General features: G+C 37.0%; 1 protein-coding gene and 1 long non-coding RNA gene across 5 annotated transcripts in view; one reads left to right on the top strand and one right to left on the bottom strand.

Moving 5' to 3' along the window:
* The window catches only part of LOC309604795, a 184,717-nt gene extending 181,986 nt beyond the window's left edge, over positions 1-2,731 (top strand). For all 3 annotated transcript variants that reach the window (XR_014231052.1, XR_014231053.1, XR_014231054.1), the window contains one exon: positions 2,647-2,731. This is a non-coding gene — a long non-coding RNA (uncharacterized lncRNA). The remainder of the gene's footprint in view (positions 1-2,646) is intronic.
* The window catches only part of CLCA1 (chloride channel accessory 1), a 64,229-nt gene extending 37,942 nt beyond the window's left edge, over positions 1-26,287 (bottom strand). For both annotated transcript variants that reach the window (XM_082408184.1, XM_082408183.1), the window contains exons 1-5: positions 14,515-26,287; positions 10,032-10,172; positions 9,715-9,862; positions 6,917-7,022; positions 2,721-2,898 (exon numbers count right to left, since the gene is read on the bottom strand). In XM_082408184.1, the coding sequence (XP_082264310.1) occupies positions 2,721-2,898; positions 6,917-7,022; positions 9,715-9,862; positions 10,032-10,172; positions 14,515-14,676 (735 nt within the window). In that variant the 5' untranslated portion in view covers positions 14,677-26,287. The remainder of the gene's footprint in view (positions 1-2,720; positions 2,899-6,916; positions 7,023-9,714; positions 9,863-10,031; positions 10,173-14,514) is intronic.
* Between the last annotated feature and the right edge of the window lie 1,276 nt (positions 26,288-27,563).

Consider the following 27,563-nt stretch of genomic DNA (forward strand, 5'->3'; position numbering starts at 1 on the left):
AGACAACCCTCAGAATGGGAGAAAATATTTGCAAACGAAGCAACTGACAAGGGACTAATCTCCAAAATTTACAAGCAGCTCATGCAGCTCAAAATAAAAAATGAAACAACCCAATCCAAAAATGGGCAGAAGACCTAAATAGACATTTCTCCAAAGAAGATTTCCAACAAACACATGAAAGAATGCTCAACATCACTAATTATTAGAGAAATGCAAATCAAAACTACAATGAGGTATCACCTCACACTGGTCAGAATGGCCATCATCAAAAAGTCTACAAATAATAAATACTGGAGAGGGTGTGGAGAAAAGGGAACCCTCTTGCATTGTTGGTGGGAATGTAAATTGATACAGCTGCTATGGAGAACAGTATGGAGGTTCCTTAAAAAACTAAAAATTGAACTACCATACGACCCAGCAATCCCACTGCTTTGCATATACCCTGAGAAAACCGTAATTCAAAAAGAGTCATGTACCACAATGTTCACTGCAGCTCTATTTACAATAGCCAGGACATGGAAGCAACCTAAGTGTCCATCAACAGATGAATGGATAAAGAAGATGTGGCACATATATACAATGGAATATTACTCAGCCATAAAAAGAAACGAAATTGAGTTATTTGTAGTGATGTGGATGGACCTAGAGTCTGTCCTACAGAGTGAAGTAAGTCAGAAAGAGAAAAACAAATACCATATGCTAACACATATATATGGAATCTAAAAAAAAAAAAAAGGTTCTGAAGAACCTAGGGGCAGGACAGGAATAAAGACACAGATGTAGAGAATGGACTTGAGGACACGGGGAGGGGGATGGGTAAGCTGGGACGAAGTGAGAGAGTGGCATGGACATATATATACTACCAAATCTAAAATAGATAGCTATGCGAAGCAGCCGCATAGCACAGGGAGATCAGCTCGGTGCTTTGTGACCACCTAGAGGGGTGGGATAGGGAGGGTGGGAGGGAGATGCAAGAGGGAAGAGATATGGGGATATATGTATATGTATAGCTGATTCACTTTTCACTTTGTTATAAAGCAGAAACTAACACACCACTGTAAAGCAATTATACTCCAATAAAGATGTTAAAAAAAAAAAATCTGGTCCCCCTCTTGGAAGTTTCTGAATTATCCTGGAAATAGACTGCAAAGCCAGACTGAAGGATGGCCCTAGTGAACCAAGGTTTATCACATTTTTAAAACTTATGCTATATTGTTATAGACAGACTCTTGCAAGTTACTTCACTCTTACACCGAAAGGAAAACATAATTTTATGAAAGAGACTGGAAGATAAGAGGCGCTCCCCACTAAAGTAAGTTAACTGATGCATTTATCTTAGTTTGTGCAAATTTGCTGATGTATATGTTTGACATTAATAAAGATAATTTGTCAAGTTTATTTTATGACCAGTTGGTCACTTAAAAAATCATTGAGAAATGCAGTCTCCAACTTACAATGGTTCAACTTATGATTTTTTGACTTTATTGTGGTGCAAAAGCAATACACATTCAATAGAAACCATACCTCGAATTTTGAAATTTGATCTTTTCCTGCGCTAGTGGTATGCGGTATGATACTCTCTGGTGATGCTGGCTATTGGCAGGGAGCCGAACATAGCTTCTAGTCAACCATAGGATCATGAGGGTAAATAACCAATATACTTACAACCATTCTGTTTTTCACTTCTGTACAGTATTTAATAAATTACATGACATATTCAACACTTTATTATACAATAGACTCTGTGTTAGATGATTTTGCCCAACTAAAAACTAATGTAAGTGTTCTGAGCATGTGTAAGGCAGGCTAGGCTAAGCTATGATGTTTCGTAGGTGACGTATAGTAAATGCATTTTCAACTTGAGATATTTTCAACTTACAATGGGCTGGAGGAAGATCTGTATTTTAAAACTACTTAAAGCTATTAAAACTATGTACAGGGGCTTCCCTGGTGGCGCAGTGGTTGGGAGTCTGCCTGCCAATGCAGGGGACATGGGTTCGAGCCCTGGTCTGGGAGGATCCCACATGCCGCGGAGCGACTAGGCCCGTGAGCCACAATTGCTGAGCCTGCGCGTCTGGAGCCTGTGCTCCGCAACAAGTAGAGGCCGCGATAGTGAGAGGCCCGCGCACCGCAATGAAGAGTAGCCCCCACTTGCTGCAACTAGAGAAAGCCCTCGCACAGAAACGAAGACCCAACACAGCCAAAAATAAATAAATAAATAAAATTAAAAAAAAAAAAAAAAAAAAACTTTGTAGAAGCTCCCTAAAGGCATCAACACTGTTAAAAAGATAGAAAATTTTAGTTAACAACCAAAAGCAAATATGCAGGCCGAAAAGAGATCTCTGAAAGTTAAATTAAAGGCTACTGATCATGTTCTTATTACTAATGAAAAGAACTGCCTCTTCCCCCTGGATAAATTTCTTGTTTAACTAATTCTTGTGCTTGTCTGCCTTTAAGGATATTTGAAGTAGTTCTAAGCCCTTAAACTAAAAGCTAGTGGGAGGGAGATGATGGAGAAGCAAAAAATGGACCTAAGGAAGGGGTCTGAGGAAGATAGGACTTTATCCCTGATTTTGTTCTCCCGGCTTGTCCCACAGAGATCAGCTGTTCTCTGATGACTTCCTAACATTTGACCTTTTCTTGCAGCATCTGGGATAAAAACCTCACTAAATTCATAAGTGTCAAGAAAAAAAGAAAAACAAAAGGAACAAGGCACTTACAGAACGAATATTTTGTGAATACATTATGGAAGCCTTCTCAGTCTGAACTTCATCAGGTATGAACTCACATCCTTTTTCGTACAGTCCTGTTAGTCTGTCGGATTTGCATGTTTGGGTGACACAGCTTCCTCCTTGACACTTCTGTAGTACGTTTTTACCAGAAATAGTTGCCGAACATCTGAAAATATATTAAGGTTAGATGTTTGGGTGATATAATTTAGAAGTGTTGGACTCTGTGGTCAGGTTCTACAGATGGCTTTGTCTACGATTTCCTTTCATAATTCAAGAAATAAATACAGCCCCTTAAATAGCAAAATTATTAAATTCTCATTAGAGTAATTTCTGTTTGCCAGAAAGTATCTGAGGGGTTCCCAAAATGATATCAGAATGTGTTTCTATGCAGCAGAAGAGCTAAGGCTGGCTTACAGCTACTGTTAAGAATTAATAAGGATCAAAGTCCTAAGGCACTTCCTAATCTAGTCCCCTTGTCCCTGGAAAATCAGGAGCCCTCTTTTGTTTACCTCAAAAATTTTGCTGACATTTTTTGTTTGTTTGTTTTGATCTAACTAGTTTACGTCATACAGTTTTTGCATAGTTCTTGTGTGTTCATAGGTATATTAGATTTTTCTTTACACGCTTATGACTTTTGTCACTATTATAAATGGAGTACTTTTCACCCACATCTCATTTTATGAGTATATAAATAATATATGAACACTATAGGAAATTTGGAAAATAGCAAAAAAGTATAAAGAAGAGAAGAAAAAAAGAATCATGTCCCACTGTCAGAGATAAACTACTGTTAGCATATTGAAGCATTTCCTTCTCTATGTATCAGCATAACATTCTACGTATAGCTTTGCTTCTTGATCTTAAAAAACTTAGTATTTTAGTACATTTAAATTGTAAAGTATTGTTATAATTCATAATATTCTTTCAAAATGTGATTTTAATAATTTCATATTTTGATACTACAACAAGAATTTAGCCTAATTTACTTCATTTTGTTCCCCCCCCAAAATTTTTCAGTGCTAAAAATAAAACTTCCATGCATAAATAAAATGTCACATAAAATTTTGACTCTGTTTCCAAGTTTGCTACATGACTGACTCCCAGAATAAATGATCAGACCCAGAAGTTTGAAAATTTTAAAGCCTGTTGATAGAGCTCATTCTATCATTGCCTTTAAAATGGATTGTTAAACATGAAATTACTGGAGCAAGAAATAGAAAACATTTTTAGAGATTTGATATGTGTCACCAAATTGCTTTCCAGAAAAGTTATGCTGGTTTATTCCTCTAATAACCATCTATGGGAGCACTCATCCCACTGACAGTCACTTACTAGGTAATAAACGATTCTCATCTTTGTCAAATTTGCACCTCTTTGATTACTAGTATGTCTGAACAGTTTTACACTTTTACTGGCCATTTTTATTTCTTCCTTTGTAAATTATTCTTCTCCTGTGTCTATTTTTCTATTAGGGTGTTATTGTTTTCCTACTGGTTTTCAAAAGTTCTTTATGTGTTATAATACTAAGTTTTTAGAAGCCTGTTTTTTTAAATTTTTGCAAATATCTTTTTCTGTTTCTTATTTTTTAATTTAGTTTATGTTTGACTTATATGCAACAAAATTTTTTATTTATATGTAGCCAAATTTATTATTCTTTTAGTTATGTCTTTTTCCAATTCTTGAATGTATAGAAAGACCTTCACCATATAGGAATTTGATATGTATTAATGTTCTTCTAGTTTTCATTATGGTTTTATTTTTTATATTTAATGAGTCTATCCAATTGAAAGAGAGTCTGTTAATTTTTCCCCCCACATAGTTAAAAATTGTCCTGACATCTTAAGAAATATTGTCTTTCCTTGTAGATTTATAATTCTAGCTGTATTAAATAGTAAATTATTGTGTAAGTGTTTGTCAGTTCACATTGTTTTAATTAACATAGCTTTATTGTATATTTAAAATTCAATGAGAAAAATTTCCTTTATACCTATTCTTTTTTGAAAATGTTCTCAGGTACTATCTACTGAATAAACTCTGGGACTTTAAAATGAGGTAAAAATAGAAGTACTTTTGACTAGAGTTTTATAAAACCTATATATTAATCGGGGTTGGATTTACATATTCCATGAATTGAAAATCTCTCGTTTAATCTTGATTTTCTTTTAAATCCTTTAGAAGGATTTTATGCTATGGTTTTCTTCAAATATAACTTTCACATTTCTTAGAGTTTTCTTCAAATATCTCTGGTTGCCTTATTGACTTCCCTTATCAATTTTAATTTCTATTTTTTCCCTCAGGCTTTCTAAGTGGACCACATATCATCTGCCTAGAAGCAATTTTCTCTCTCCCTTTCTAGTAGCCCCCCCTCTTTTAACCTCCCCAACATATTATTGCATTGGCTACAACTTTCTAAACAAGATTGGATAACTGCTAACAGTGCCCACTCTTATCTTATTCCTGGGAATGTCTAGTGATTCCCTATTAAATATGAGGTAGGCAGTTGGCTTTCAATTGATGTTTTCTGCATCATATTAAGGAAGCCTTCTATTGTGGGCAGTACTGTCATTTTTGTAATTGTTTCTAGGCCTTAAAAGTAATAAAAAAAATTTGGTAGATAAGCAATAAATGCTATTTGTATGTTATAATAAGATTTATTGTTAAGAGGACATGGTAAGGACGTGGTTTTGCAAATGTTATCTGTGGAAGGATGAACATGCTGTATATGTAGATATTTCTGGAATATCCCTAGGAAGGAATAGGTACTAACCAGCTTTTCTCTCAAGGGGATATACAGTGTCTGTCTGGAAGCTTAGCCAGGAGAAGTGGCAAAGGCAGATGTCAGGGCTGAATGGCATCCGTGGGCTGAGATTTGAGAGGTCCATCCAACATATGATCGCGTCAGGGGAGTGGCCCTGGGGAGTGGTGTCTGCGGTGCGGAGGGAACAAGCCAATCAGGTAGACTGTGTACGGCTCTGGGAAGCACTTAGTGTCTTTTTATACCTAAAGTGACATAAGAGTGAGGGAAAATGTCATGGTAGTGGACCAAGCTGACAGAGTTTGAATGTAATAAAGAAAGGGGAAAATGGAGAGTGGTAATGCTCCTGTGGGAGAAAGGGGAAGCCAAGGCTGATCTCTGAGCCCAGTGCAGCTTCCCTTGGAAACTGTGCTGAATAAAGACAGTAACCAAACCAAAGCTGAGTGCGTCTCCTTAAACAGCCACCAGGGGAGTAGAACTGGAAGCAAAAGTGAAGAGGCGTGTTGTGCCAGCTCTAGTCTTTAAAAAGAGGTGGTTGTTTTTAACTGAGGCATAAATGTGCAAGCTTATCAAATTCCTTTTCAGAATCTGTTGGAATAATCATTTAATTTTCTTTTTTTACTTGATATACTATATTAATTACTTACCTAATATCATAGCATTTTCAGACTTCTGGAAGACATCCTTCTTGGCCTTAGTGTGTTTGTTATTCCCTTAATTATGCCAGGTGTAACTTACTATCCTTTTATTTAAAACCTTTTTAGAAAGCTTTATCTACCGAATTCTTTTTCATGCCATCTGTCAGGTTTTAGTATCTGAATTATGCTAGCTCTCCAAAATAAATTGGGAAGTTCCCTTTTACGTTTGTACTAAAGCAGTTTGTTCCCTGAAACTCTTGATTGCAAGAACTCACCCGTAAAATCACAGCAGCAGAGGTACTTTCTAAGTGTTCATTTTGCTTCCTATTGACACCATACAAGGTTGTATTCAAATCGGGAAAAGTTTTCTGTTTTGTTTTAATATTTGGACTGTCTTCCAGCTAAATTCCACAGTCTCTCCCAGGCCCATTCAAACTGACATAGTTCACACAGATAGTATTCTACCCTCAAGGCACTGAAGCTTTGTTTATGTCACTGATTATGATACAGGAAGATGGAGATACTGAACGTAGCACCTGTGGATTTCTTCTAGTTGTACACACACACACAAAGAGGCAAATGATTTGTAGCTGCAGAGTAGAGAATTCAACTAATTAAGACACTTGTAAAGTGAACAAAAGTAGTAGTTTTATGGGAATCTGAAAAAGATGGCACTAAGAGTGAGAGATAGAAAATAAGACAAAAGACTGACATTTTTAAAGTAATCAATTCAAGACAAAATTGTTTGCAATTTAAAATAGTTTGTGAAAAGTTAATCAAAATATACATACATCACTGGTTTTTTTCTTCTATTGGATAAGTAGAATTTCTGGTCATTATCGTACTCATTAAATACTCCCCATCGTAGATGAGCCCATTCATGGACAAATACCCTTCCTGTGAAAAAGTATTTTAAACACCTGATTACAATAAGAATGGTAAAATTACCCTCTTAAACTAAGAGAAAGTAATTCTTCTGAATGTTATTATGCTTTGCTATGTTTTTTTTAAATTAAAGTTTCGATTTCTTTAGAAGGAACAATCTGATATGACAATTGCACATTTCTGTAAAATATGACTATTTATTTTGAATTATCAAGTGTCAATTAGGTACCTAGTAAGTGCAAGGCAGCTAGTCATACAGTGATAAAACAATTGCCCTGTCCTCACGTACGTAGCTTATGGTCTAGCAGATGACACACATCATTTTAGATAACTATAATCCTTAGGGGTGCAAGTGTAATGATGGAGGTCAGCACAGGCTGACCTATAGGGCAGACAGGGCAGCATCCCCAATAGGTCCTTCTCCCTAATGACTCATATGTGGACAAACCTCAAGCCCTGCCTCCTCCACATCTGCCTTTTTTTTTCTTTGACCTCTTCTCATCTTTCCAGTCTCACTGCCAGTTACTTCTGAACTACTGCCACACTCACTCAACTGGCCTCCATGTCTCCAGTCTTCAATGACTCCACTGTGGTGCTCAGGGTTAAGTCCAGCTTTTCAACATGTGTACAAGGTCCCTGATGATTCAGGCCCTATTCCTCTCTGCAGCCATATTTCTTGCTCCTCTCCACCCACTTCCAAAACTCCATAATGACAATGGATTCTTGAACTCCTTTTACTTTCTAGAGCCACATCATGCTCTTGCTCATCTCTGGTCATTTTCACATATTTTTCCTCGGCTTGGAATACTCTCTCCCTATCTCTGACTGAATAACTCCTACTCTTCTTTCAATATTAGGCTTATATCCACCTAGAAGCCTTCTCTGACATCCTCAAACTAGTCCAGGTACCCCTCCTTATCACTTTCATTATATTCCATTATGGCGTTTATCGTGTTATATTGTCATTGCTTCTTTTTTTTTTAATTTTATTTATTTATGGCTGTGTTGGGTCTTCGATTCTGTGAGAGGGCTTTCTCCAGTTGCGGCAAGCGGGGGCCACTCTTCATCGCGGTGCGCGGGCCTCTCATTATCGTGGCCTCTCTTGTTGCGGAGCACAGCCTCCAGACGCGCAGGCTCAGTAATTGTGGCTCACGGGCCCAGTTGCTCCGTGGCATGTGGGATCTTCCCAGACCAGGGCTCGAACCCGTGTCCCCTGCATTGGCAGGCAGATTCTCAACCACTGCGCCACCAGGGAAGCCCCTGTCATTGCTTCTTACTTGCCAGTCTCTCACTACAGACTCCTGTCTCCATGAGAACAGGTACCATGACTTCTTCACTGTCATGTCTTGGCACATACTGTCTAGAACTTAATAGATACTTAGTGAGTATTTGTTAAATTTGGATGAATGTTAGTGACTTATGTACAGCTCAGTTTTTCTGGAATGTAAATTCCCAGGTAGGCTGAATTTGGAAAGTTAAGTGAGGAGGTGCATGTTAAGTAACCCTAGTATCTCACATTAAGGATTTTAGATTGTTCTCACTGCTAGGGAACAACTGATGGCCTCTTAAAGGTAAGGGAAGATTGTGAAGTAGCAGGCGTGGAGTCATAGTACAGAAAGGAGAGAGTATAAAGGAATGACATTGTATATGGTGACCTTGATGGCTGGAGTGGGCCCAGGAGTGGGTTGGAGCAGCTAAGTAAATCAGTTCAACACATATTTATTGAGCTATACATTGGCAATTATCTGTTCGTGTTATGGAGGTGTTGTAGAAGAACAACAAAAAGGTGTGTTTGTTGGACACTTCTTTCTGATAAGGTCTGTAAAAGTGCTCTAGGGTATTTGGGGGTGGGGCATGCAGGCACCAGCGCTATTTTGTTTGCTTGTTTGTTTTCTCTGCCTTGCCTATTTAAATGAAGAAAATCAAATTTGTTCTAATCTTTTCAAAGTGGTAAAGAAACCTAGTACAAGTTATTAGTTAACCTAATTAGTTAATACTAATCACACTTGATTATACTTGGAAAGTACATATTATATATACTCCATTGCTGGTTTCTTTTAATCTTTTCTCCAAAGATTGCTCTATTTGGTTCATATGGGAATGCTAAATAATATTTTGTGAAGGAAAATTTGATTTTTTCTTTAGTCACATATTTTTGAGAGCTGAACAGCAAGGATATTCTGTCTGATACTCAAAGTGAGGTCCAAGATCAGGCAGTATCAGCATCACCTGGGAGCTTGTTAAAATGCAGATTCTTGAGTCCTACCCCATACCTACTGAATCAGAATCATTTTAACAATCCGTTTATAGTATGAACGCACATTGAAGTCTGAAAACGTTATGCCTCTCTCCCATCTGGTGGCCACTACCTGAATTGCAGGCAGGAGGTTTAATTTGTTCAGGTGTCTCCCCACAGAGCAATAGAAACCCAACATTACATATTAAACTATTTTAGAGTTATTATCTGATACTAATCTGAAAATTTAAAATATTATATTTACACACATATATATGCAGAATATGAAGAAAATAAATTTCTAACTGAGAAATGCACTATTTGGAATCTGTTTTACATGAAAGAAACATACTATAATAGTCTATTTTATGTTCTTACTCAGAAAGATAATGCTATTGTTTATCCATTTGCAACATAAAATTATTAAATTATGAGAAATATAGCAGAATATTTCATCTCTACCCATACCTTGTGATCCATATTGAAGCAACATTTTTCCTGCTAGGAACCCAGGAGTCAGATAAATTTTACTACCCTTTTCTCCACAGCCTCCCATATGCTCAGTATAGGGTCCATCGTTACCTGTTGGATTAGGTTCAGCAACCAGAACATCAGCCTGAAATTTAAGAAAAAGTTTTCATCATTACAAAATTTCAGCAAATGAATTGACCTTACTTCACACCAGCATATTCTGAAACAATTTTATTTGATTCTAGAATATTTTGATGAAAAAATCTGAGTCACAAAAGAAAACCAAATTTGAAAAAAGAACTTGATATTCTCACATTTTTGTAGGTCTCAAGTTTGGGTTTCACATATTCAGGTTTTGTGTTCCAATTTTGAGGAATCAAAATGGCAACATTTTTGAAATAGAATCTTTTTTCTGTAGCTTCAAACAGATATGGAGATGCCTCGGTCACCATATCCTGGTCAGGAGAGGGGGAACATAAACAAGAGCATTTAATGACAGAAAAAATGATGAAATTACCAATTATTCAAATTTACATCTGTATCTCACATTTCCAAAAACTAGCTATTTATCAAGCTTGGAAGAGGAGATTATTTTGTTAATAATAATAGCTAGCCTTTTTTGAGATTTTTTACCACATGCTCTGTGTCACAGTGTAATGGTTGACAGTGAAGACTCCAGAAGCAGACACTAATCCCAGCTGCACCACTTATGGTGGGACATCAGAAATTTCCTTGAGGGAGTTCCCTGGCAGTCCAGTGGTTAGGACTCGGCGCTTTCACTGCTGGGGCCTGGGTTCGATCCCTGGTTGGGGAACTAGAATCCCACAAGCCTCGTGGCGTGGCCAAAAAAAAAGAAAGAAAAGAAATTTCCTTGAGCCCTCCTGAGCCTCAGTTTCCCCAATTATAAAATGGAAAATATTACAGTGACCAGCTCATAAGGTTATTGTGAGGATCAAATGAAGTCAAGAAAGCATTTGGAACCATGTTTACTTAGCACAAGTGCTTATCAAATATTAGCTCTTAGTTTCATTTTATATGATCCTTTGAGGATCAGTGAGCCTTTAAGGGAGAAACTGAGAACTAGAGAGTATTAGTCTCAATATCTCACACCAAGTAGTAGTGGAGAGAAACTCAAATTAAAATGAATACAACTTCAACACCTGCTGACTCCTATAATAATTTGGGGGCTAACTAAATATTATGATAGTATTTGTTTTTAGTATAGCACTAAGTGTTAGATATAAGGAAGTGGCATAAGTATATAATCTCTTTTCAAATCATGCCTAAATTTATTTCTCTAAAACAAAAGAGCTGTAGTGTTAAATTATAAATGCCTCTGCAGATTCCCTGAGATGCATCATGATAAGATAGTATTGATAGAAAGGGTATTACAAGATATTTATTATAGAAAGGGAAATTGGGTCTATTAGGGCTGAAAATCATTGAGAAACACAAAAGTGAGTGTAGACAGAGGGAAGAAGAGGACTGAAGACTGAGCTCCAGGAGCCCCAGTATTCAGAAGTGGGAAGAGGGAGAGCCAGCAAAGGAGACTCAGAAGGAGCAGCTGGTGAACAGGAAGGAAATCCAAAGGCAGAGGGTGCGAGTGTTTCAGGAAGGAGAGAGTGATCATCCGAGTTGAATGCTGCTGAGCAATCAAGGAAGATGAGGACTCAGAACTGAGCAATGAATTTGGCAACCTGAGTAAACCATTTTGTGGAATGGAGACAACAGCTCCATATGAGTGAATTCAAGAGGGCGGGAGGTGAGGAAGCAGAGGCAGTGAAAACAGACAGCGGGTCAAGAAGTTTTTCTACAAATTAAAAGGGAATTGAGAAATGAAGCAGTAGATGAAGGAAGACTCCAGGGCAAGGGAGTTTGTTTTTTTAATGGGAACTATTATATGTATATGCTAATGGAAAAAAAAAACCCTGATAATACAAGAGAAAAAAGGGATCATTGCTGGAGGAAAGTCCTTGCTGGAATAGACCAGAGTGACTAGGCTCCGATGTCTAGGAGGTTGGCCTTAGGAGCAGAAACAATTCATCACTGTATGGGGAAATAGTACTTGGGTACTGATGCAGGGGTGAATCCTGCTCTGTTGCTTGCTAATGGGTTAAACTTTCGGAATTTATTTTGTCTCTCTGAGCTTCAGTTTCCAACCTTTCACATGGTGATAATAATGGTTGCCTTGCTAGTTTTATAAAAGCTCTCCAAATGATTTGCATCTCCTTCCAAAAGAAGCCAGATTTTAAACAATTGCTAGGAGAATTTAACATTGTATAATTTTTTAAAATAAAAATACTGAGCCAATATCACCAGAAAGTTGAAAAGTAGGTATAAAACTTCCTATGTTAGAGTATTTATTACAATTCGACTTGTGAAATGTAAATTTTCAGTGTCTCCTAGGAAGACGACTAAGCAGCATGAAATGTCTTCTATGTTTTAACAGAAACGTTAATAATGAATCTTTGCTTTGGCATCTGTTCCATATTTTGAGAAAGTGACCTCATATCCAAAAAGACACTTAAGCTTTTGAGGTTTGAAGAATGTTGAGGATGAAGTTTATAGAATGGGCTGGTAATTCCTTAAGGATAGGGATAGTATATTGTTCACCACTGGATTCCTGGTACCTGACATAATGTAAATGCTCTGTAAATATTTCTTGGATTAAGGAACAAATGAATGAATGAAGAGGTTATAATGAGGGGCAAACTGTCCAGGAGCGCTAAGACCGAAGATGCCTGGGTTCCCATACATTGAGGAGGCCCCAAACGACTCCTGTTGTTTATCTTTCTTGTGTGGTGTGTGTGTGAGAGAGAGCGAGAGAGCGCTTCTCCCTGATTCTCACTCCCTCATCTTATGACCTGTGCTCCCACTGCGTATGCAATACTGATGAGAGTGTAGTCTCCCTGGATGGAACTGCCGCAGCGCCACCCGCCGGTATTGTAGGTGGAGAGACGCTCGGACTGCCCTGCTGAAGCAAGTACGGTATTTAAGAGCTGACTTAGAGGCTTCTGCTCACACAAGGACACCCGGGGGAGAGTCTCCCCAGAAAGCAGAGACTGAGGGATGACCAGGAAAGTGGCAAAACCCACAGTGAAGTCCCTCGACTGCAGGTCTGGAACATCAAATAGGGACTCGCTTTTATTAGCTACTCAGTTAGGGACTCTGAGCACACTATTGCCCTTAAAAGTGCTCCTGTGACAAGGAAACGTGGAAACCAACCTCCCTCATACCCAACTCGCTTAGGGCTCATACCAAAAAGCCAATTTAATAATTGTAGGGAGAAGTATATTTCTCAGGAGGAACCCCCCCAAAGAGAGTGAGGTGAAAGTCCTTTTGCTTTTGCTCTAAAGCACCATAGAAATACAAATTGCCATTGTCCTTAGAGACGCTAATGTGCTCCTTCCCACATGTCCCTGAGCACCACTGACTGTCCAGCTGGAGACAGAAACATACTGGTCACACTTTCCTCCAACACTTTCCTGGTCTCTTGCTCCAAGTGGCTATTTTTTCTGATGCCATTCCTAAGTTTAGAAGCAATCAAAGACTCACCCAAGTTTTCTGATTGTTAAGAAATTTCAGAAGGCATGAATTTCCCTTTCACTGATGGCAGTAATATCTGATGGTCTTCTGGTTTAAGCAGGTGAACTTCCTCTCTCCCTCAACTGCTGTACTTCTCCAGCCCCAAACTCCTCTTGGTGGTAGAGACGGTTCTCTCCCCAAACTCCATCTTTCTGGGTTTGCTTCTGTTTAGAGCAAGGAACCTTTCGAGGAGACCCTTGGGGGCCCTTGCACTATTAACTTCTGAGCTCACACTCAGGAACTTTGCCCAGAAACAAGTCTCAGTCCCTTTGGCTTGGTAAGGAATGATGAGCCCTTTCTATCTAAGTTTTTGAGGTAATTTTAGACTTAACAGATAACATGCAAAAAATGTACAGAGTTCCCATATACCTTTCACCTAGCTTCCCTTTTATGCATGCATTGTTAATCCTCACAAAGCCCTGTGAGGAAGATACTTATTATTATCCCCATTTTATAAACCAGTACTTCTGTTCATTATGCAGTACCACCTCTGGGTGTGCTACAGCTGCTTTCCAGGGTGGTCTTTTATAAGACATTTCCCTCTTATTCTTTGCTGTTTGCTGTTGTACAAAACCTCTCTAATCCCTCTATCTTACAACAGTTAGATGCCTCTGCCTGGACGGGAAGAGTCCTCTTCCCTAGTTTTTCCTTCCCCTACAGAGAAAGCAACAAGTGAAATGAGGCTGCTCAGCAGCCCCGAGAGGACACTTTGCACCGGGGCTGGGAAAATGCAGGGTTTCCTCACACTGTAAGGGTCAGGCTTGTTCTTAAGTCAGAGATTTGCATCTTGGACTCCTATATTATAATTGCAGAGAAGCAGGTTACAATTAGGAGGATGAAAGGAGACTCTGATATGAGCCAGTGGTAAAATCAGGCAAAGGAATTACCCTCTGCGCATCTCACAATATCTGCCAAGTGTAGTTGGCTCTGCCTTGGTTGCAGAACTAAATAATTTTCAATGAAATCATTTATTAAGTGCCAACAATATATCAAGCTCTGAATTATGTGCATTGCATTTATTATCTCATCTCTCAGAAGAATCATAATGGTTGTGTTATTATTTCCATTTTATAGCTGAAGAAATGAAGACACAGGTAAAAAAAAAAACTTGCCAGTGCCACGCAGCTGGAATTAGAGAACTCACGTTTCCTCTATCACAATATTATGCTTAATTTTTCAAAAAAGCATGGATAATTACCATTTAGGACTTACCTTTATTTGTTGAATGAGTGTTTCATCTTCTGGCACATTAGGGTCAACTGCAATGACAACGCCTTCATAGCCATTATTGTTCAGCTGAATGAGTGAATCACTCAGGGCCCCTTCCAGAAGGTGAAGGACCAAGATGAAAACCGAATTCTTAAATGACCCCATTGCTGTACATCTCCCTTTGAGTTCTCTCTTTGGAAAATGTTAGTTATGGAGGCATCTTTCCTTACCCCTATATATATGGATACATAAACGCACATTTTTCCAAGTTATCAGAGGTGGTTTATCACAGGATTTTAACCCCATGACCCCAGATTGTTTCACTATTGGATTTGCCACCACTATGACGAATGATAACTATAGCTATCATTATGATAACTACAATTTCATCTCAAATTTTGTGTACTTTTAAATATTTTGTTTTGAAAGGAATATTAGCCTTGCCTTCACCTTTGCCATTTCCTGGGAACAAGGGCAGGGAGCCACATCTGGTTCCCAGGAAGGACTCACAGCTGATAAGCAGCTTTGCCATTGAAAGATGTTTACTTCTTACAAATGTTTGTCCAGCCAGGGACACCGACCCACCCAACCCCACCCTCTAACCCCTGCCTGCCCAGTGGAGGCCTGACTGTTCTGAGTATTCAGTACGCATTCATTAAGTATAAACTGTATATCCAGTTATCCCTCATGGTGGTATTTATTTTTATCGTCTTCGATCTTTATGTAACCTCAGCACCTCTCGTTACTCCCTTAGACAATCTACTTGCACCAAAACATTAGCAAGCCACATTAGATATTATTGAATATTCTATAATGAAAAGATAAAATTTATATCTCACTGTGCAAGGGAAACTCCCTCAAGTTTCCTCATCAAACCTCTATTTCACTATTCCATAGCTTCTACTGCCCAGTTAAATTCAAATTAGCATTCAATTATTTTACTGAAATTAAATGTCTCTCAGAATATGAATTGTGGACTGCCAGCTACTGCATAGATTCTTTTAAGTTTGCCAAATCTCACATGAAAACTCAAATTGGTCTACCAATTCAAACTGGTCCTATATTCAAATTACTTGAAATATCCCTTCATCCCATAACTTCATTTGATCTTCACACAGTGGTAAGCATCAATTTCATCTTCTCTGTCTTTGACACTCACTCATAAAAATTAAATTGGTACTTGTTGCTAATAATTAGTACTTATTGCTTAAGTATGTAGTCTTTAATCAATCAAAAGTGAAGCGTTGGAATAGAGTGGAAGTACTCAATGATAAAATAGTTGTCCAGATAATCTAAATATACTTTTATATAAAAATAATTTAGTCAATTCTTATTGAATAAATGTATGCATTTATTATACATATGTCATAAAAAATTTTACATTTTAAAATATCTCATACCCCCCCCCCCCCCCCACTATATGTGTCTCTCCTGGGTTCCCTGGAAAAGAGAGCCTAAGACAAGCTTATGTGAAAATGATTTGCAAGCTTAATCCCAGAACAGTGAGAGTGAGAAAAAGGGGAAATGATTCAGGGAAGCCTGGGAAGCAATGAAAGGCGCTTACTAAGCTGGCTCTGGAATAGTAAACAGACCCAGCAGGCCACCCTGCAGGTGCACCTGCCCTGCTTTCTGGGATGTCTCCTAATGGGCTATAGGAGGAAGGAAAAGTGTTTGGCTCCTTCTCATCTCCTACAGGTGATCTCCTGCAGGTGATCACCTTTCTGGCTGTGTCACCCAGCCCATTCAGCAGCTGCTTGGAAAGAAAATCCTATGCCCTGTGGTGTATAAAGAGCCAAAGATGCCAGGTGGTGCCTGTTGACCTCTGGCAGTAAAACCACTTGGGCCTACAAGGAGTAGGTAGTAACTGAGGAGGAGCAAGTGCCCATTGGGTCAGGTGGACAGGTGGGGCCAAACAACCCTAAGGAGCTTCAATAAGATGAGTCCAGTACAATTTACTTCTTGAACTGCTCAGATCCACTCACCTCCTTTCATCCTATCTAGCTCCAATATTATAAGTTAAGGCTGGAATTGGGGGCAGGGGCACAAGCTGTCTTACTTTTTCCCTGAGAGAGGGTACAAGCCCTCTCATAGAATCATTCATAGAATCTCCTTTGAAGTGCTGGCCAATTGCAATCTCCTAAAATACCCAAAGCGACAGAGTTATTGAAATAAATCACAATGCTGCTATAGCTGGTCTCAAGGCCATTATAGATATGTATTATCTCCTTCCTTCATCACCAATTTCCCTCATTTTTAGCCAGCATTTTGACTGATCTGTGTTTTTTTTTTTTTTTTTTTTTTTTTTTGCCTGTTGGTATAACCCAACCTTTCCTTACTGAGGGGTCTGAGCCTTTAGTTGCTTTGCCCTTGCCGGGCTGTGGCTGGTGCAGGTGCCTATGACAGGGGTCACCGGTAGGACAGATCCAGTTGAGGTGCCTCCTCATATTTTGCATGGTCTTCCCTGCTGGCTGGGCCTTGGCTGCTCCCTCAATGGAGAGTCCTTGCTGCTGCCTCGGTTGCCTCATCTCCTAACACCACTGGCTCTTTGCTTCCCCAGGGAGAGGGCGGAGTTTAGCATGGCCTCCACTGGACAGGGTGTGGTGGCAGCCCCACTCTCTCTGGTGCCCAAGTTCAGCCTAAACAGATTCACAGAGGCTTTGGCTCACATAAAGCATCACCCCACGGCACCTGGGATCTGACTTTGTCAGAGGCAGTGCAGATGGGCCAAATGACACAAACCAGAGGTGCAGGGACTTAACACCCTGAGAGACAAACTTTCACCAAAGTTTGTATTTCCAACATCCCAGAAGTCTTTGTTGTGTTCCCTTCTAGTCAAAAATCTCCAAATGGTAATTGCGATACTGACCTCCATCGCCACGCTGATTAATTTTACCTGTTTGTGTACTTTATATAAACAGAAATATAAGTATGCCCTCTTGTGTTTGGCTACTTTCACATAACGTTTTCTGCATGAAATTCAGCCATGTTGTTGTGTGTAGCAGTAATATGTTCTTTTTCCATTGTATTTCTTTGTAAAAATATACCACAATTTACTTACTGCTTTTGATGAACATTTGGATTATTTCCTGTTTGGGGCTATTTTAAATAACACTGCCATAGACGTAAGCATTGACTTCAGTTGGGTACATACCAAGAGTGGAATTGCTGGGTCACAGGGTATATGTATGTCTAGCCATAGTCGATCGGCCAAATACTTTTCAAAATTGTTGTATTGATCCACATTTCTACCAGTACAGGGTACTGCTGCTCTTTACAATTTTATCCACTCTGGGTGGGGTATAATCATATAGTACTGTGATTTTAATCTGCATTTTCCCTGATGACCAATTTTGTTATACACCTTTTGATATAATTACTGGTCATTTGGATATCCTCTGTTATGAAGTGCCTGTCCAAGTCTTTTTGTCCAATTTTTAATCAGGTTAGTATTTTCCTTGTTGATCTAAAGGAATTCTTTATATGTTCTGGGTATTGAGTTCTTTATTGGATGTATGTATTGCAAATATCTTTTCCCAGTAGGTGGCTTGCCTTAATGGGTCTCTTGGATGAACAGAGGTTCTTAATTTTAATGGAATCCAATTTAATTTTTTATTTTATGGGTAATGTTTTTGGGGTCATATTTAAGACAGCTTTCCCAAGTTCGTGAAGATGTTGTACAATATTCTATTCTAGAGTTTTATTGTCTTATCTTTCACAATTAGGTTTGTGATCTATCTCAAATTATTTTTGTGTGTATATTGTGAGGTAAAATTCAAGATTTTTGTTTTGTTTTCCTCTCTGGAAAGCAATACATGCAGATCATTTATTGAAAGGACCATCATTTCCCCCCACTGAATTGCAGTTGTGCTTTTGTTGTGAATGGGGTGACTGCAAGTGTGCAGGCCTATTTCTGGACTCTATTCTGTTCTATTGGTCTATATGACCAGGCTTACCTCAGTACCATATTGTCTTAGTTACTGCTGGTTTGTAAGTCTTGATATCTGGTAATGTAAGCACTCCAGATTTGTTTTTCTTCAAGATTATTTTGGCTATTTTTGGTCCTTTGCATTTAAATATAAAATTTAGGATCAGCTTGGAAATTCTACCAGAAAAAAACTCCTGGATTTGACCGGATCGCATTAAATTTATACGCTCATTGTAATACATTAGTTAAATGACACACCCATCAGTGCCATGACAGTTCTGAGGCCAACCATAAAAGGCCAAAAAGTGGGCAGTGGCCCAGTTCCTAGAAATCTCCATCCCTTCTCCAAAATAGTTGGAATAATCCTCCACTCATTAGCCTATGAAATTACCCAGCCCGTAAAAACTAACCACCTCATATTTCGGGGACTCTCGCCTTCTGAGATGGCCCATACTCTGTCGGTAGAGTGTATTTATTTCTCCCAAGGTCATTCTTGCCTTTTTGAGATGGACTGCAATTCTATGGAATGTGTATCTCTCTAAGTAAGTCCATTTCTTACCTAAAAAAAAAAAAAAATTTATATATCAGTTTGGAAAGAATCAACCTCTTTATAATATTGAGTCTTTCAATCCATGGACCTGGCATATCTCTTCATTTTAAGTTTATTTACTTGATCTCAACCATGTTTTATAGTTTTAAGGGTAAAAGTCTTTTGCACCTTTCATTAAATTTACTTCCGTGGTTTTTAAAAGTTTGGGGGGTGCTATTATAAATGGTATTTTTATAAAATTTCATTTTCTGATTGTTTATTGCTGGTATGTAGAAATAGATTTTTATGTACTGACCTTTCATCCATGGAGCTTGCTAAATTCATTTATTTCAGGTAGTTTGTAGATTCTTTTGGATTTTGTGTTTATAATTATGTGATCTGTGAATAATAACATGTTTACTTCTTCCTTTCCAATCTTATATCTTTTATTTTGTTTCCTTCTCTTATTACACTAGCTAGGGCCCCCCAGTACAATGTTGAATACAGGTGGAAAGAATGGGTATCTTTTTTCTTGTTCCCAATCCCAAGTGAAAAAGCATCCTATATTTGGCCATTAAGTATGATATTATCTAGAGATATTTTGTAGATTTTTTTTTTTTTAAGAAATTCACGTTCTTTTATTTATTTATTTATGACTGTGTTGAGTCTTCGTTTCTGTGCGAGGGCTTTCTCTAGTTGCGGCAAGTGGGGACCACTCTTCATCGCGGTGCGCGGGCCTCTCACCATCGCGGCCTCTCTTGTTGCGGAGCCCAGGCTCCAGACGCGCAGGCTCAGTAATTGTGGCTCACGGGCCCAGTTGCTCCGTGGCATGTGGGATCTTCCCAGCCCAGGGCTCGAACCCGTGTCCCCTGCATTGGCAGGCAGATTCTCAACCACTGCGCCACCAGGGAAGCCCTTGTAGATATCTTTATCAGACTAAGAAAGTCTCCTTGTATTCCTAGTTTGCTAAGAGTTTTCTTTTTAAAAATCGTAAATAGGTTTTGAATTTTATCAAGTGCTTTTTATGCATCTATTGAGATTACCATGTGATTTTTTTCTTTATTCTGTTAATATGGGGAATTACATTGATTGAGTTTTCAATGTTAAATCCCCCTTACATTCCTAGAATAAATTCTTGAATTTATTTATTTATGGGCTATATAAAAAGAAGTGTGTTGCTTAATTTCCAGACACCTGGGGAGTCTCTAGTTAATCTATTATAGATTTCTAGTTTAATTCCACTAGAGTCAGAAAGCATACTCTAAGATTTAAATCATTTGAAATTGGTTGAGTCTTATTTTTTGCCTCAGCTTATGGTCTATTTTGGTAAAACGTTCCATGTGCTTTCAAGAAAAATATTTATTCTGTAGTTGTTGGGTTACAGTGTTTTATATATGTTAGGCCAAGTTAGTTAATCATGTTATTCAAGTTGTCTCTTTTCTTACCAATTTCTTGGCTCCTTGTTCTTTTAGTTGCTGAGAGAGGTGTGTTAAAATCTCCAATTATAATTGTGAATTTGTCTATTTCTTTTTCTTTTATTTAGTTCTATCACTTCTGCTTTATATATTTTAAAGCTATGTTCTTGGTGCAGGCAAATTTAGGATTGTTATATAATTATCATCACAAAATGTCTTTTCTATCTCTAATAATACCTCTTGCATCAAATCTACTTTCATTGATATTAGCTATGGTATACTGGTATTTTGAATATTGAAAAATTAAAAAAAAAAACAAATATAACACAGCACAATGCCTGGCACATGGAATTTATTCAATAAAGTATCTTATCTTTACACTTCTTCTTCACTCCCACTTACCCAAACCTTAGCCTTGAAGGGAAAAATTGGAGAGGAGCCAACAAGATGGAGAAAGCCAGGGCTTTGCATTAGATGGCATCAAGTAAGAATGACCAAGGTATATTTGTAGGATATTGATGTTTAAGAGGTAGTTTTAAGCTCTCTGCCATGTAATACTTCAATATGACTCCTGTTTCCACTCCCTAGTTCATTACCTCCTTTAGTAATGGTAATAAGGCCATAAGGAAACAGGTAGTCATACATTTTTGATGACAGAAAAATTGGTACAAATGTTTTGGAAGGAACTATGCATCAAAATTTAAGTGTGTGTATCTTTCAACATAGCAATTCCATCCTAGGAATTTACCCTGCAGATAGATTCACACAGGTGCACTAGATTACATATACAAAGAACAACTCACACAGGTGCATAAGAGTATATGTACAAGGGTAATATAATTTGTCCCTCAAAACATACTTTATAATAGCAAGAAGTAGAACTACCCAAATGTCCATTAATAAAGGAATAAATAAGCTTATTTATTTAACATCTATTTTGTTTATCACTTCTTACTTAAACATCTGTAGTTTTAATAATAGCATGTATTACTTTTGTAATTGAAATAAATTTATACATAAAACTGAAATATTGGGCTAAAGACTATCATTTGGAAATCCTAACGTGTCAGCATTGGAGTGGTAGTTCTGTCTTTTCTACTCTTAATTTCTAATCTAGTTTTTCTTTACTCTTCCATTTCACACTCTTCTTTTTCTTTTATCTTCTTCATGCTCTTGCTTCTTCTTTCCTATACTGGTGTGATGTAAGGTTATATCAATTTTTTAAATGTTCCTTTTGGATGTTTACTAATTTATATTGCTTCTGTTTCACAAGCCAAGGATATCTTTCTATCGAAAGCAATTGCCCACTGTACTGAATAGCTTCCTCCTTCTTGTGCCCTCGAGACAAGCGTTCTCAGAAAGCACCTTTTCGATAAGACTTAGCAGCAGGTAGCTTAGAGGGAGTGGGAAATAAAATTGGCCACCATCTGGGTCACTCTCCACCCATCCAGGGTATCATCTTGCTGATAAGAGCTGTATAGTCTAAGCGCAAGAGGGATTTATGGAAGGATGCATTTCTTTTGACCTTTGGGGACAAGCTTTAATTACCTCCATGCATGTGAGCTTCTGTTTCTGTGCCTCTGAGTACTTGTCTCTCTATCATCATGTACTCTATAATTGTATCCCTAACTTTCATATCTTATTTTGTCTCTCTCTTTGTGCCTGAGCTGTGCTTTTTCTACTTCCTATGGTACATGCAAACTAAATCAGATTCTCATTTCTTCAGAGCCCACTATTTATCTCACTTCCCCTCTGCTTCTATTCCCTGTTTCCCTGTATTTTACATTCACAGATCATAACACAGATCTTAACACATAATGCAGCATCCACCCAACTTTATATCCATTCCCCTTCTTTATTTTTCATCAGTTAGATTTTCTACCAGCCTTATGAATTCAATCCTCTAACATAGACCATCTTCACTTTATTTAAACTATTTTTTTCTATTCTTTTTGTCTTCTCTACTTCATTTAAATCTGGTTCAGTTTTGTTCCCCCTTTCCCCTTCACTAAGGCCACTTTTTCTTGTATTCAGGTGTCAAATGTCCTTATGAATGATGCCTTTCTCTTCCTCCCTATAAGGCAAGGTTTCTCAATCTTGGCACTGTTGACATTTTTGGCTAATTCTTTGCTGTGGGGGCTGTCTGGTGCCAGGTAGGATGTTTAGCAGCATCCCTGGCCTCTATGCACTAGATCATACCCCAAGCTATGATAATCAAAGTAGTCAGCGGACATTGCCAAATGTCCCCTGGGAGAGTAAAATTACTCCTGGTCTAGAACCATTGCTTGCTAAAAGGGAAAGATACAATAAATTCATTCATAGTGTTTCTTTTGGTGTAACATGTAAATGCAATAAAATGAACAGATCAAGTGCAAATAGGTAAATGAATTTTGACAAAGGTATACATACCCAGTCAACCACTATTCCAGTCAATCCCTATAGCATTTTCTTTGCTCCAGAAAGCTTTCCAGTGAATGCTCACACGTTTGCTCTGAGACAACCACTATTATGATTTCTATATCTAGAGATTAGTATTGTTCTTGAACTTTTAATAAATGGAATCATACAGTCTGTGCTCTTTTGAGTCTGACTTCTTTAGCTCTATATAATGCTTTTGAGATTCAGGTATGCTGTTGCATGTATCAGTTGTTCATTTCTTTTTGTTGCTGAGTGGTGTGCCATTGTGGATCCATACAAATAGCAAAATTTGTTTTATCCATTCTTTTAATAGAAACTTTTTTATTTACAGTTTGGGGCTATTATGAATAAAGTGGCTATAAAAATTCTTGAGCAAGCCTCTTGGTGGACATATCTTTTCATCTCTCTTGAAGTGGAATTGCTGGGTCGAGGTTTAGATATATGCATAACTTTTAAGAAACTGCCAGGCAGTATTCCAAAGTTGTGGCACACTCACCAATATAAAAAAATTACAGTTGCTTCACATCCTTGTCAACATTTCTTAGTACCAATATTTATAATTTAGTTGTTCTAGTGGGAATGAAGATGTATTTCATTTATAGGTATCATTTTCAATTTGTTGATAACTGATGGTGTTGATTGCTTTTTTATAAATTGAAGTATAGTTGATTTACAATATTAGTTTCAGGTGTTGATTGCCTTTGTATGTGCTTACTGGCTATTTATATATTCTCTTTTGTCAAGTATCTAAGTCCTTTGCCCATTTTTATTGGGTTCTTTGTCTTTTTATTACTGATTCATAACATTTTTATATGTTCTGAATATAACTTCTTTGTTAGATATATTTGTTGTGAATATTTTCTTCCACTGTAGCTAAACTTTTTATTATTAATGGTGCCCTTTGATTAGCACAGATATTTAGTTTTGATGCAGTCCAATGTATTATTTTCTCTTATGCTTAGTGTTTTCTCTGTTCTAAGAAATCTTTCTACACTATGGTTGTAAATATATTTTCTTATATTTTTTCTAGAAGTTTATATCTTAACTCATATTTATATCTATGATCCATCATGAATTTATATTTTTACAAGGTAGGAGTAAAATTGCTTTCCCAAACATATGTCTAGTTGTTCCAACATCATTTATTAAAAAAAAAACCTCTTCTTTACCCATTGACTTGCCTCTACCCATTGATTTGCACATGCCTATATGGAAAATCTATTGACCATATGTGTGTCAGTCTATTTCTGGACTCTGCATACTGGGATGTGTTTTATGCCTAGCATAAACATGAGCACTTAAAATTGATATGTATTCTGCACTAGTTGCTTGTAGTATTTTTAAATGTCAAGGTCAAATTGTTTGATAATGTTGTTCACATATTCTCCATTCTTACTGAATTTTTCTGTCTAGTTACTCTACAGTTGACAGTGGGAGATTTAAATCTCCAAGCTTGCTTGTTGATTTGTCTATTTCTCCCTTATTCTGGCAGTTTTTGTTTCTGGTATTTTGAAGCTCTATTAATAGGTACATGCACATTTAGGATTGCTATATCTTCTTGATGAAATTTTTTATTATGTTGAAATGATTCCTCTTTTTCTCTCCCTTTTCGAGGTCTATTCTGTCCTATAATAATATACTAACACCAGCTTTTTTATGCTTGGTGTTTGCATGATATACCACTTTCCTTTTTCCCACTTTCAATTTCTATGTGTTTATATTTAAAGTTCATCTGTTGTAAATTCCATATAGTTGGGCCTTGCTTTATTATCAAGTCTGAAAATCTCTTTTTAGTTGAAGACTTTAGTCCATTTATATTTAATATAATTATTAATTTAGCTGCTTTAAGTCTACCATCTTGCTATATGCTTTTTGTATTCCCCTCTGTTCTTTGTTCCTTGCTCTTTCCTTATCTTCTGTTGTATTAATTGGGTAGTCTTAATGTTCCATTTTATCACATTTATTAGCCTTTTAGATATACCCTTCTCTATTACTAATAGGTGCCAAAAGGGGTTATAATATGCATCCTTAATTTATGTCTACCTTGAATTAATATCGTATGTATGATGTAAGAACTTTTAAACAGGATAATTCCATTTGTCACCTTTCTTTCCATTCTGCTCTTATTGTCATATATCTTCTTTATGTTATTTATACCATAATACATTGTTTTTATTTTTACTTTAAATAATTTATTGTCTTTTAAAGGCATTAAGTAAAGAAAACCAATAATGTATTATATTTACCTACATATTTATCATTTCCAGTGATCTTCCTTTCATGCTGTAGATCTGTATTTACACCAGACATCATTTTCCTTCAGCTTAAAGACATTTCTTTTGTACTTCTTGCTGGTGAAAATTATTTCAGCTTTTATTTATCTGCCTACATTTTTAAAGATATCTTTGCTCAATATAGAGTTCTGTGTTGGTTTCTTTTAGCACTCTAAGATGTCATTTTATTGTTTTCTGGCCTCAATTGTTTCTGATGAATAGTTAGTCATCTTTCCTATGGTATACCTAGGTGTTATTTTCTTTGTATAGATCCTATTTTAGGTTCACTGAGCATTTTAGACCTGTGGGTTGGTAGTTTAAATCAAATTTGGAAAAATTTCATCCAATATTTCTTTGAATATTTTTATGCCTTATCATCCCTCCCTCTACTTCTGGGAATCATTTACATGTAATGTCATACAGGTCATTTGGGCTTTTTCTTTTCTTTTAATGAAATGCTTCAGTTTAGATGCTTTCTATTTTCATATCTTCAAGTCATATGATCCTTTCTTCTGTAGTACCAGTCTGTTGTTATTAATCCATTACAAATTTTTTTACATATATTGTATTTTTCAATTTTTAGGATTCTCACTTGCTTCTTTTTAAAGATTTTCACATCTTTCCTGAACTTCTTCCTCTATTCATCACTTATATTTATCTTTTCCTGTAATTTCTTTATCTTATTTATAATGTTATTGTAAACTAATTATCTGCTAATTCCAAATATGGATCATTTTTGGATCATCTTTTATTGACAGATTTTTATTCTTATTAATGATGGGACACATTTCCTGCTTGTCAGCATGTCTATTAATGTTTTATTATATAGTGTATGATATGTTGTAGAGGCTTTGTATTATGTTATCTTTCTCTGAGTTATGTTCTAGCAATGGTTTAATTATTGGTGAATATAATCTTGATTCTCTAGAGACTTGGTTTTAGACTTTTTCAGAGCAGATCTTTTTCAGTTTTGCCCTTGGTTCTAGGGCATAACACTTAGTCTGTGGGTATGATACTTACCCCTAATCTAGAGTTTCAATGGAAACACAAACACCCCCTCTAACTTGGGTGAGGTTGTATTTTGGTGCAACCAATTTTAATCTTTGATTTAGAAAATGAAATCACAATACCAATAGATACGTAACAAAATGTTCACAGGAGAATTATTCATTATATCCCAAATTGGCTGTTACTCAAAAGCCTATCAATAGTAGAAAGGATGAATATATTGGTATAACCAAGCAATGGAATATTATACAGCAATAAAAAAATAAGATCTACTGGTATACAAAATGTGGATGAATATCATTAACGTAATGTTGAATGAAAGGAGCCAGACACAAAACAATACATACCAAATGATTGAATTTATCTGAAGTTCAAAACAGGCAAAAACTAAGCCATGGTGCTGGAAAGTCATTCTGTGGTAAACATTGGGGAGGAAGTAGTTGCAGAGAGAGGTTAAGATATAAGTTTCTGAGATTCTGGCAATATTCTATTTCTTGATTTTGGTGTAATTACCAGAGAATGTTCACTTGTGATAATTTATTGATCTGCACACTTACAGTTTGTGCACGTCTGTATATATGTTATACTTCAATAAAAAATTTTAAAACCAAAAAAAAAAAAAAACTTGGGTGAGGTTGAACCTTAAATTTTCTCTCCTCAGGACTGGGCAGTTGCTGAACTCTGTTCAGCTCTTTTAGCTGCTAAGCTCTTATTTTCCATTAAATTCCTTTGCAGTTTAGGACTCATCCAAGGATTGAGAGGATGCAGATTTGGGAACTTCCCTTTTGTAGTTGCTTCCTTCCTTGGATTTCCTCCCTCAATTTTCCACTGCTTTAGCAACCCAGAACTCTTATGTCTGGCTTTTCAACCCAGTAAGACTGCTGCTTTCTGCTTGAGCTCTTTCCAGATGCTCTGAGCAAACTGGGAATGCCTTCTGGGGGAAAAGCTGGTTAAATGTGGATCTCACCTAGATTGCTTTCCTTTTTTCAAGGGTCATAACTCCTCCAGGTTCTACCTGCTTTTCTTGGTGTCCAGTGCCTTCAAAGAGCTGTGTTTTATATTTTTTCCAGAGTTATTACTGTTATCAGCAAGAAGATTAGTTTGATATGAGCAACTCTGCCATTAGTGTAATTGGATTGATCACATTGTTTTAAATAAATGATATAGTTAGGGACAAACTGTTCCAAAATAATTACATTATAGCAGAAGGCAAAGCCTAAAGCAAATAAAATAATTTTTGGTAGACTTTCTAGTACTAACATGCAGGTGCAAACATACTTTTGGAGCAGTCAGCATTGCACACATAAACAGCAATCTGCTCAGTGAATTCATCTCCTAAAAATCTTCTCTCTCTCACTGAGATTTAACTTTCTTTTACTATCCATAAAAAGAATAGGGTAAAAATGGAAGGGATATTGTCCTCAATTTTCAGAACAAATTTCTATGTACTGATAACAACAACCATCCTGGCATATGAAGATAAT

This window comes from Balaenoptera borealis (genome assembly GCF_965194805.1).
Source record: "Balaenoptera borealis genome assembly, chromosome: 1".
NCBI lineage: Eukaryota > Metazoa > Chordata > Mammalia > Artiodactyla > Balaenopteridae > Balaenoptera > Balaenoptera borealis.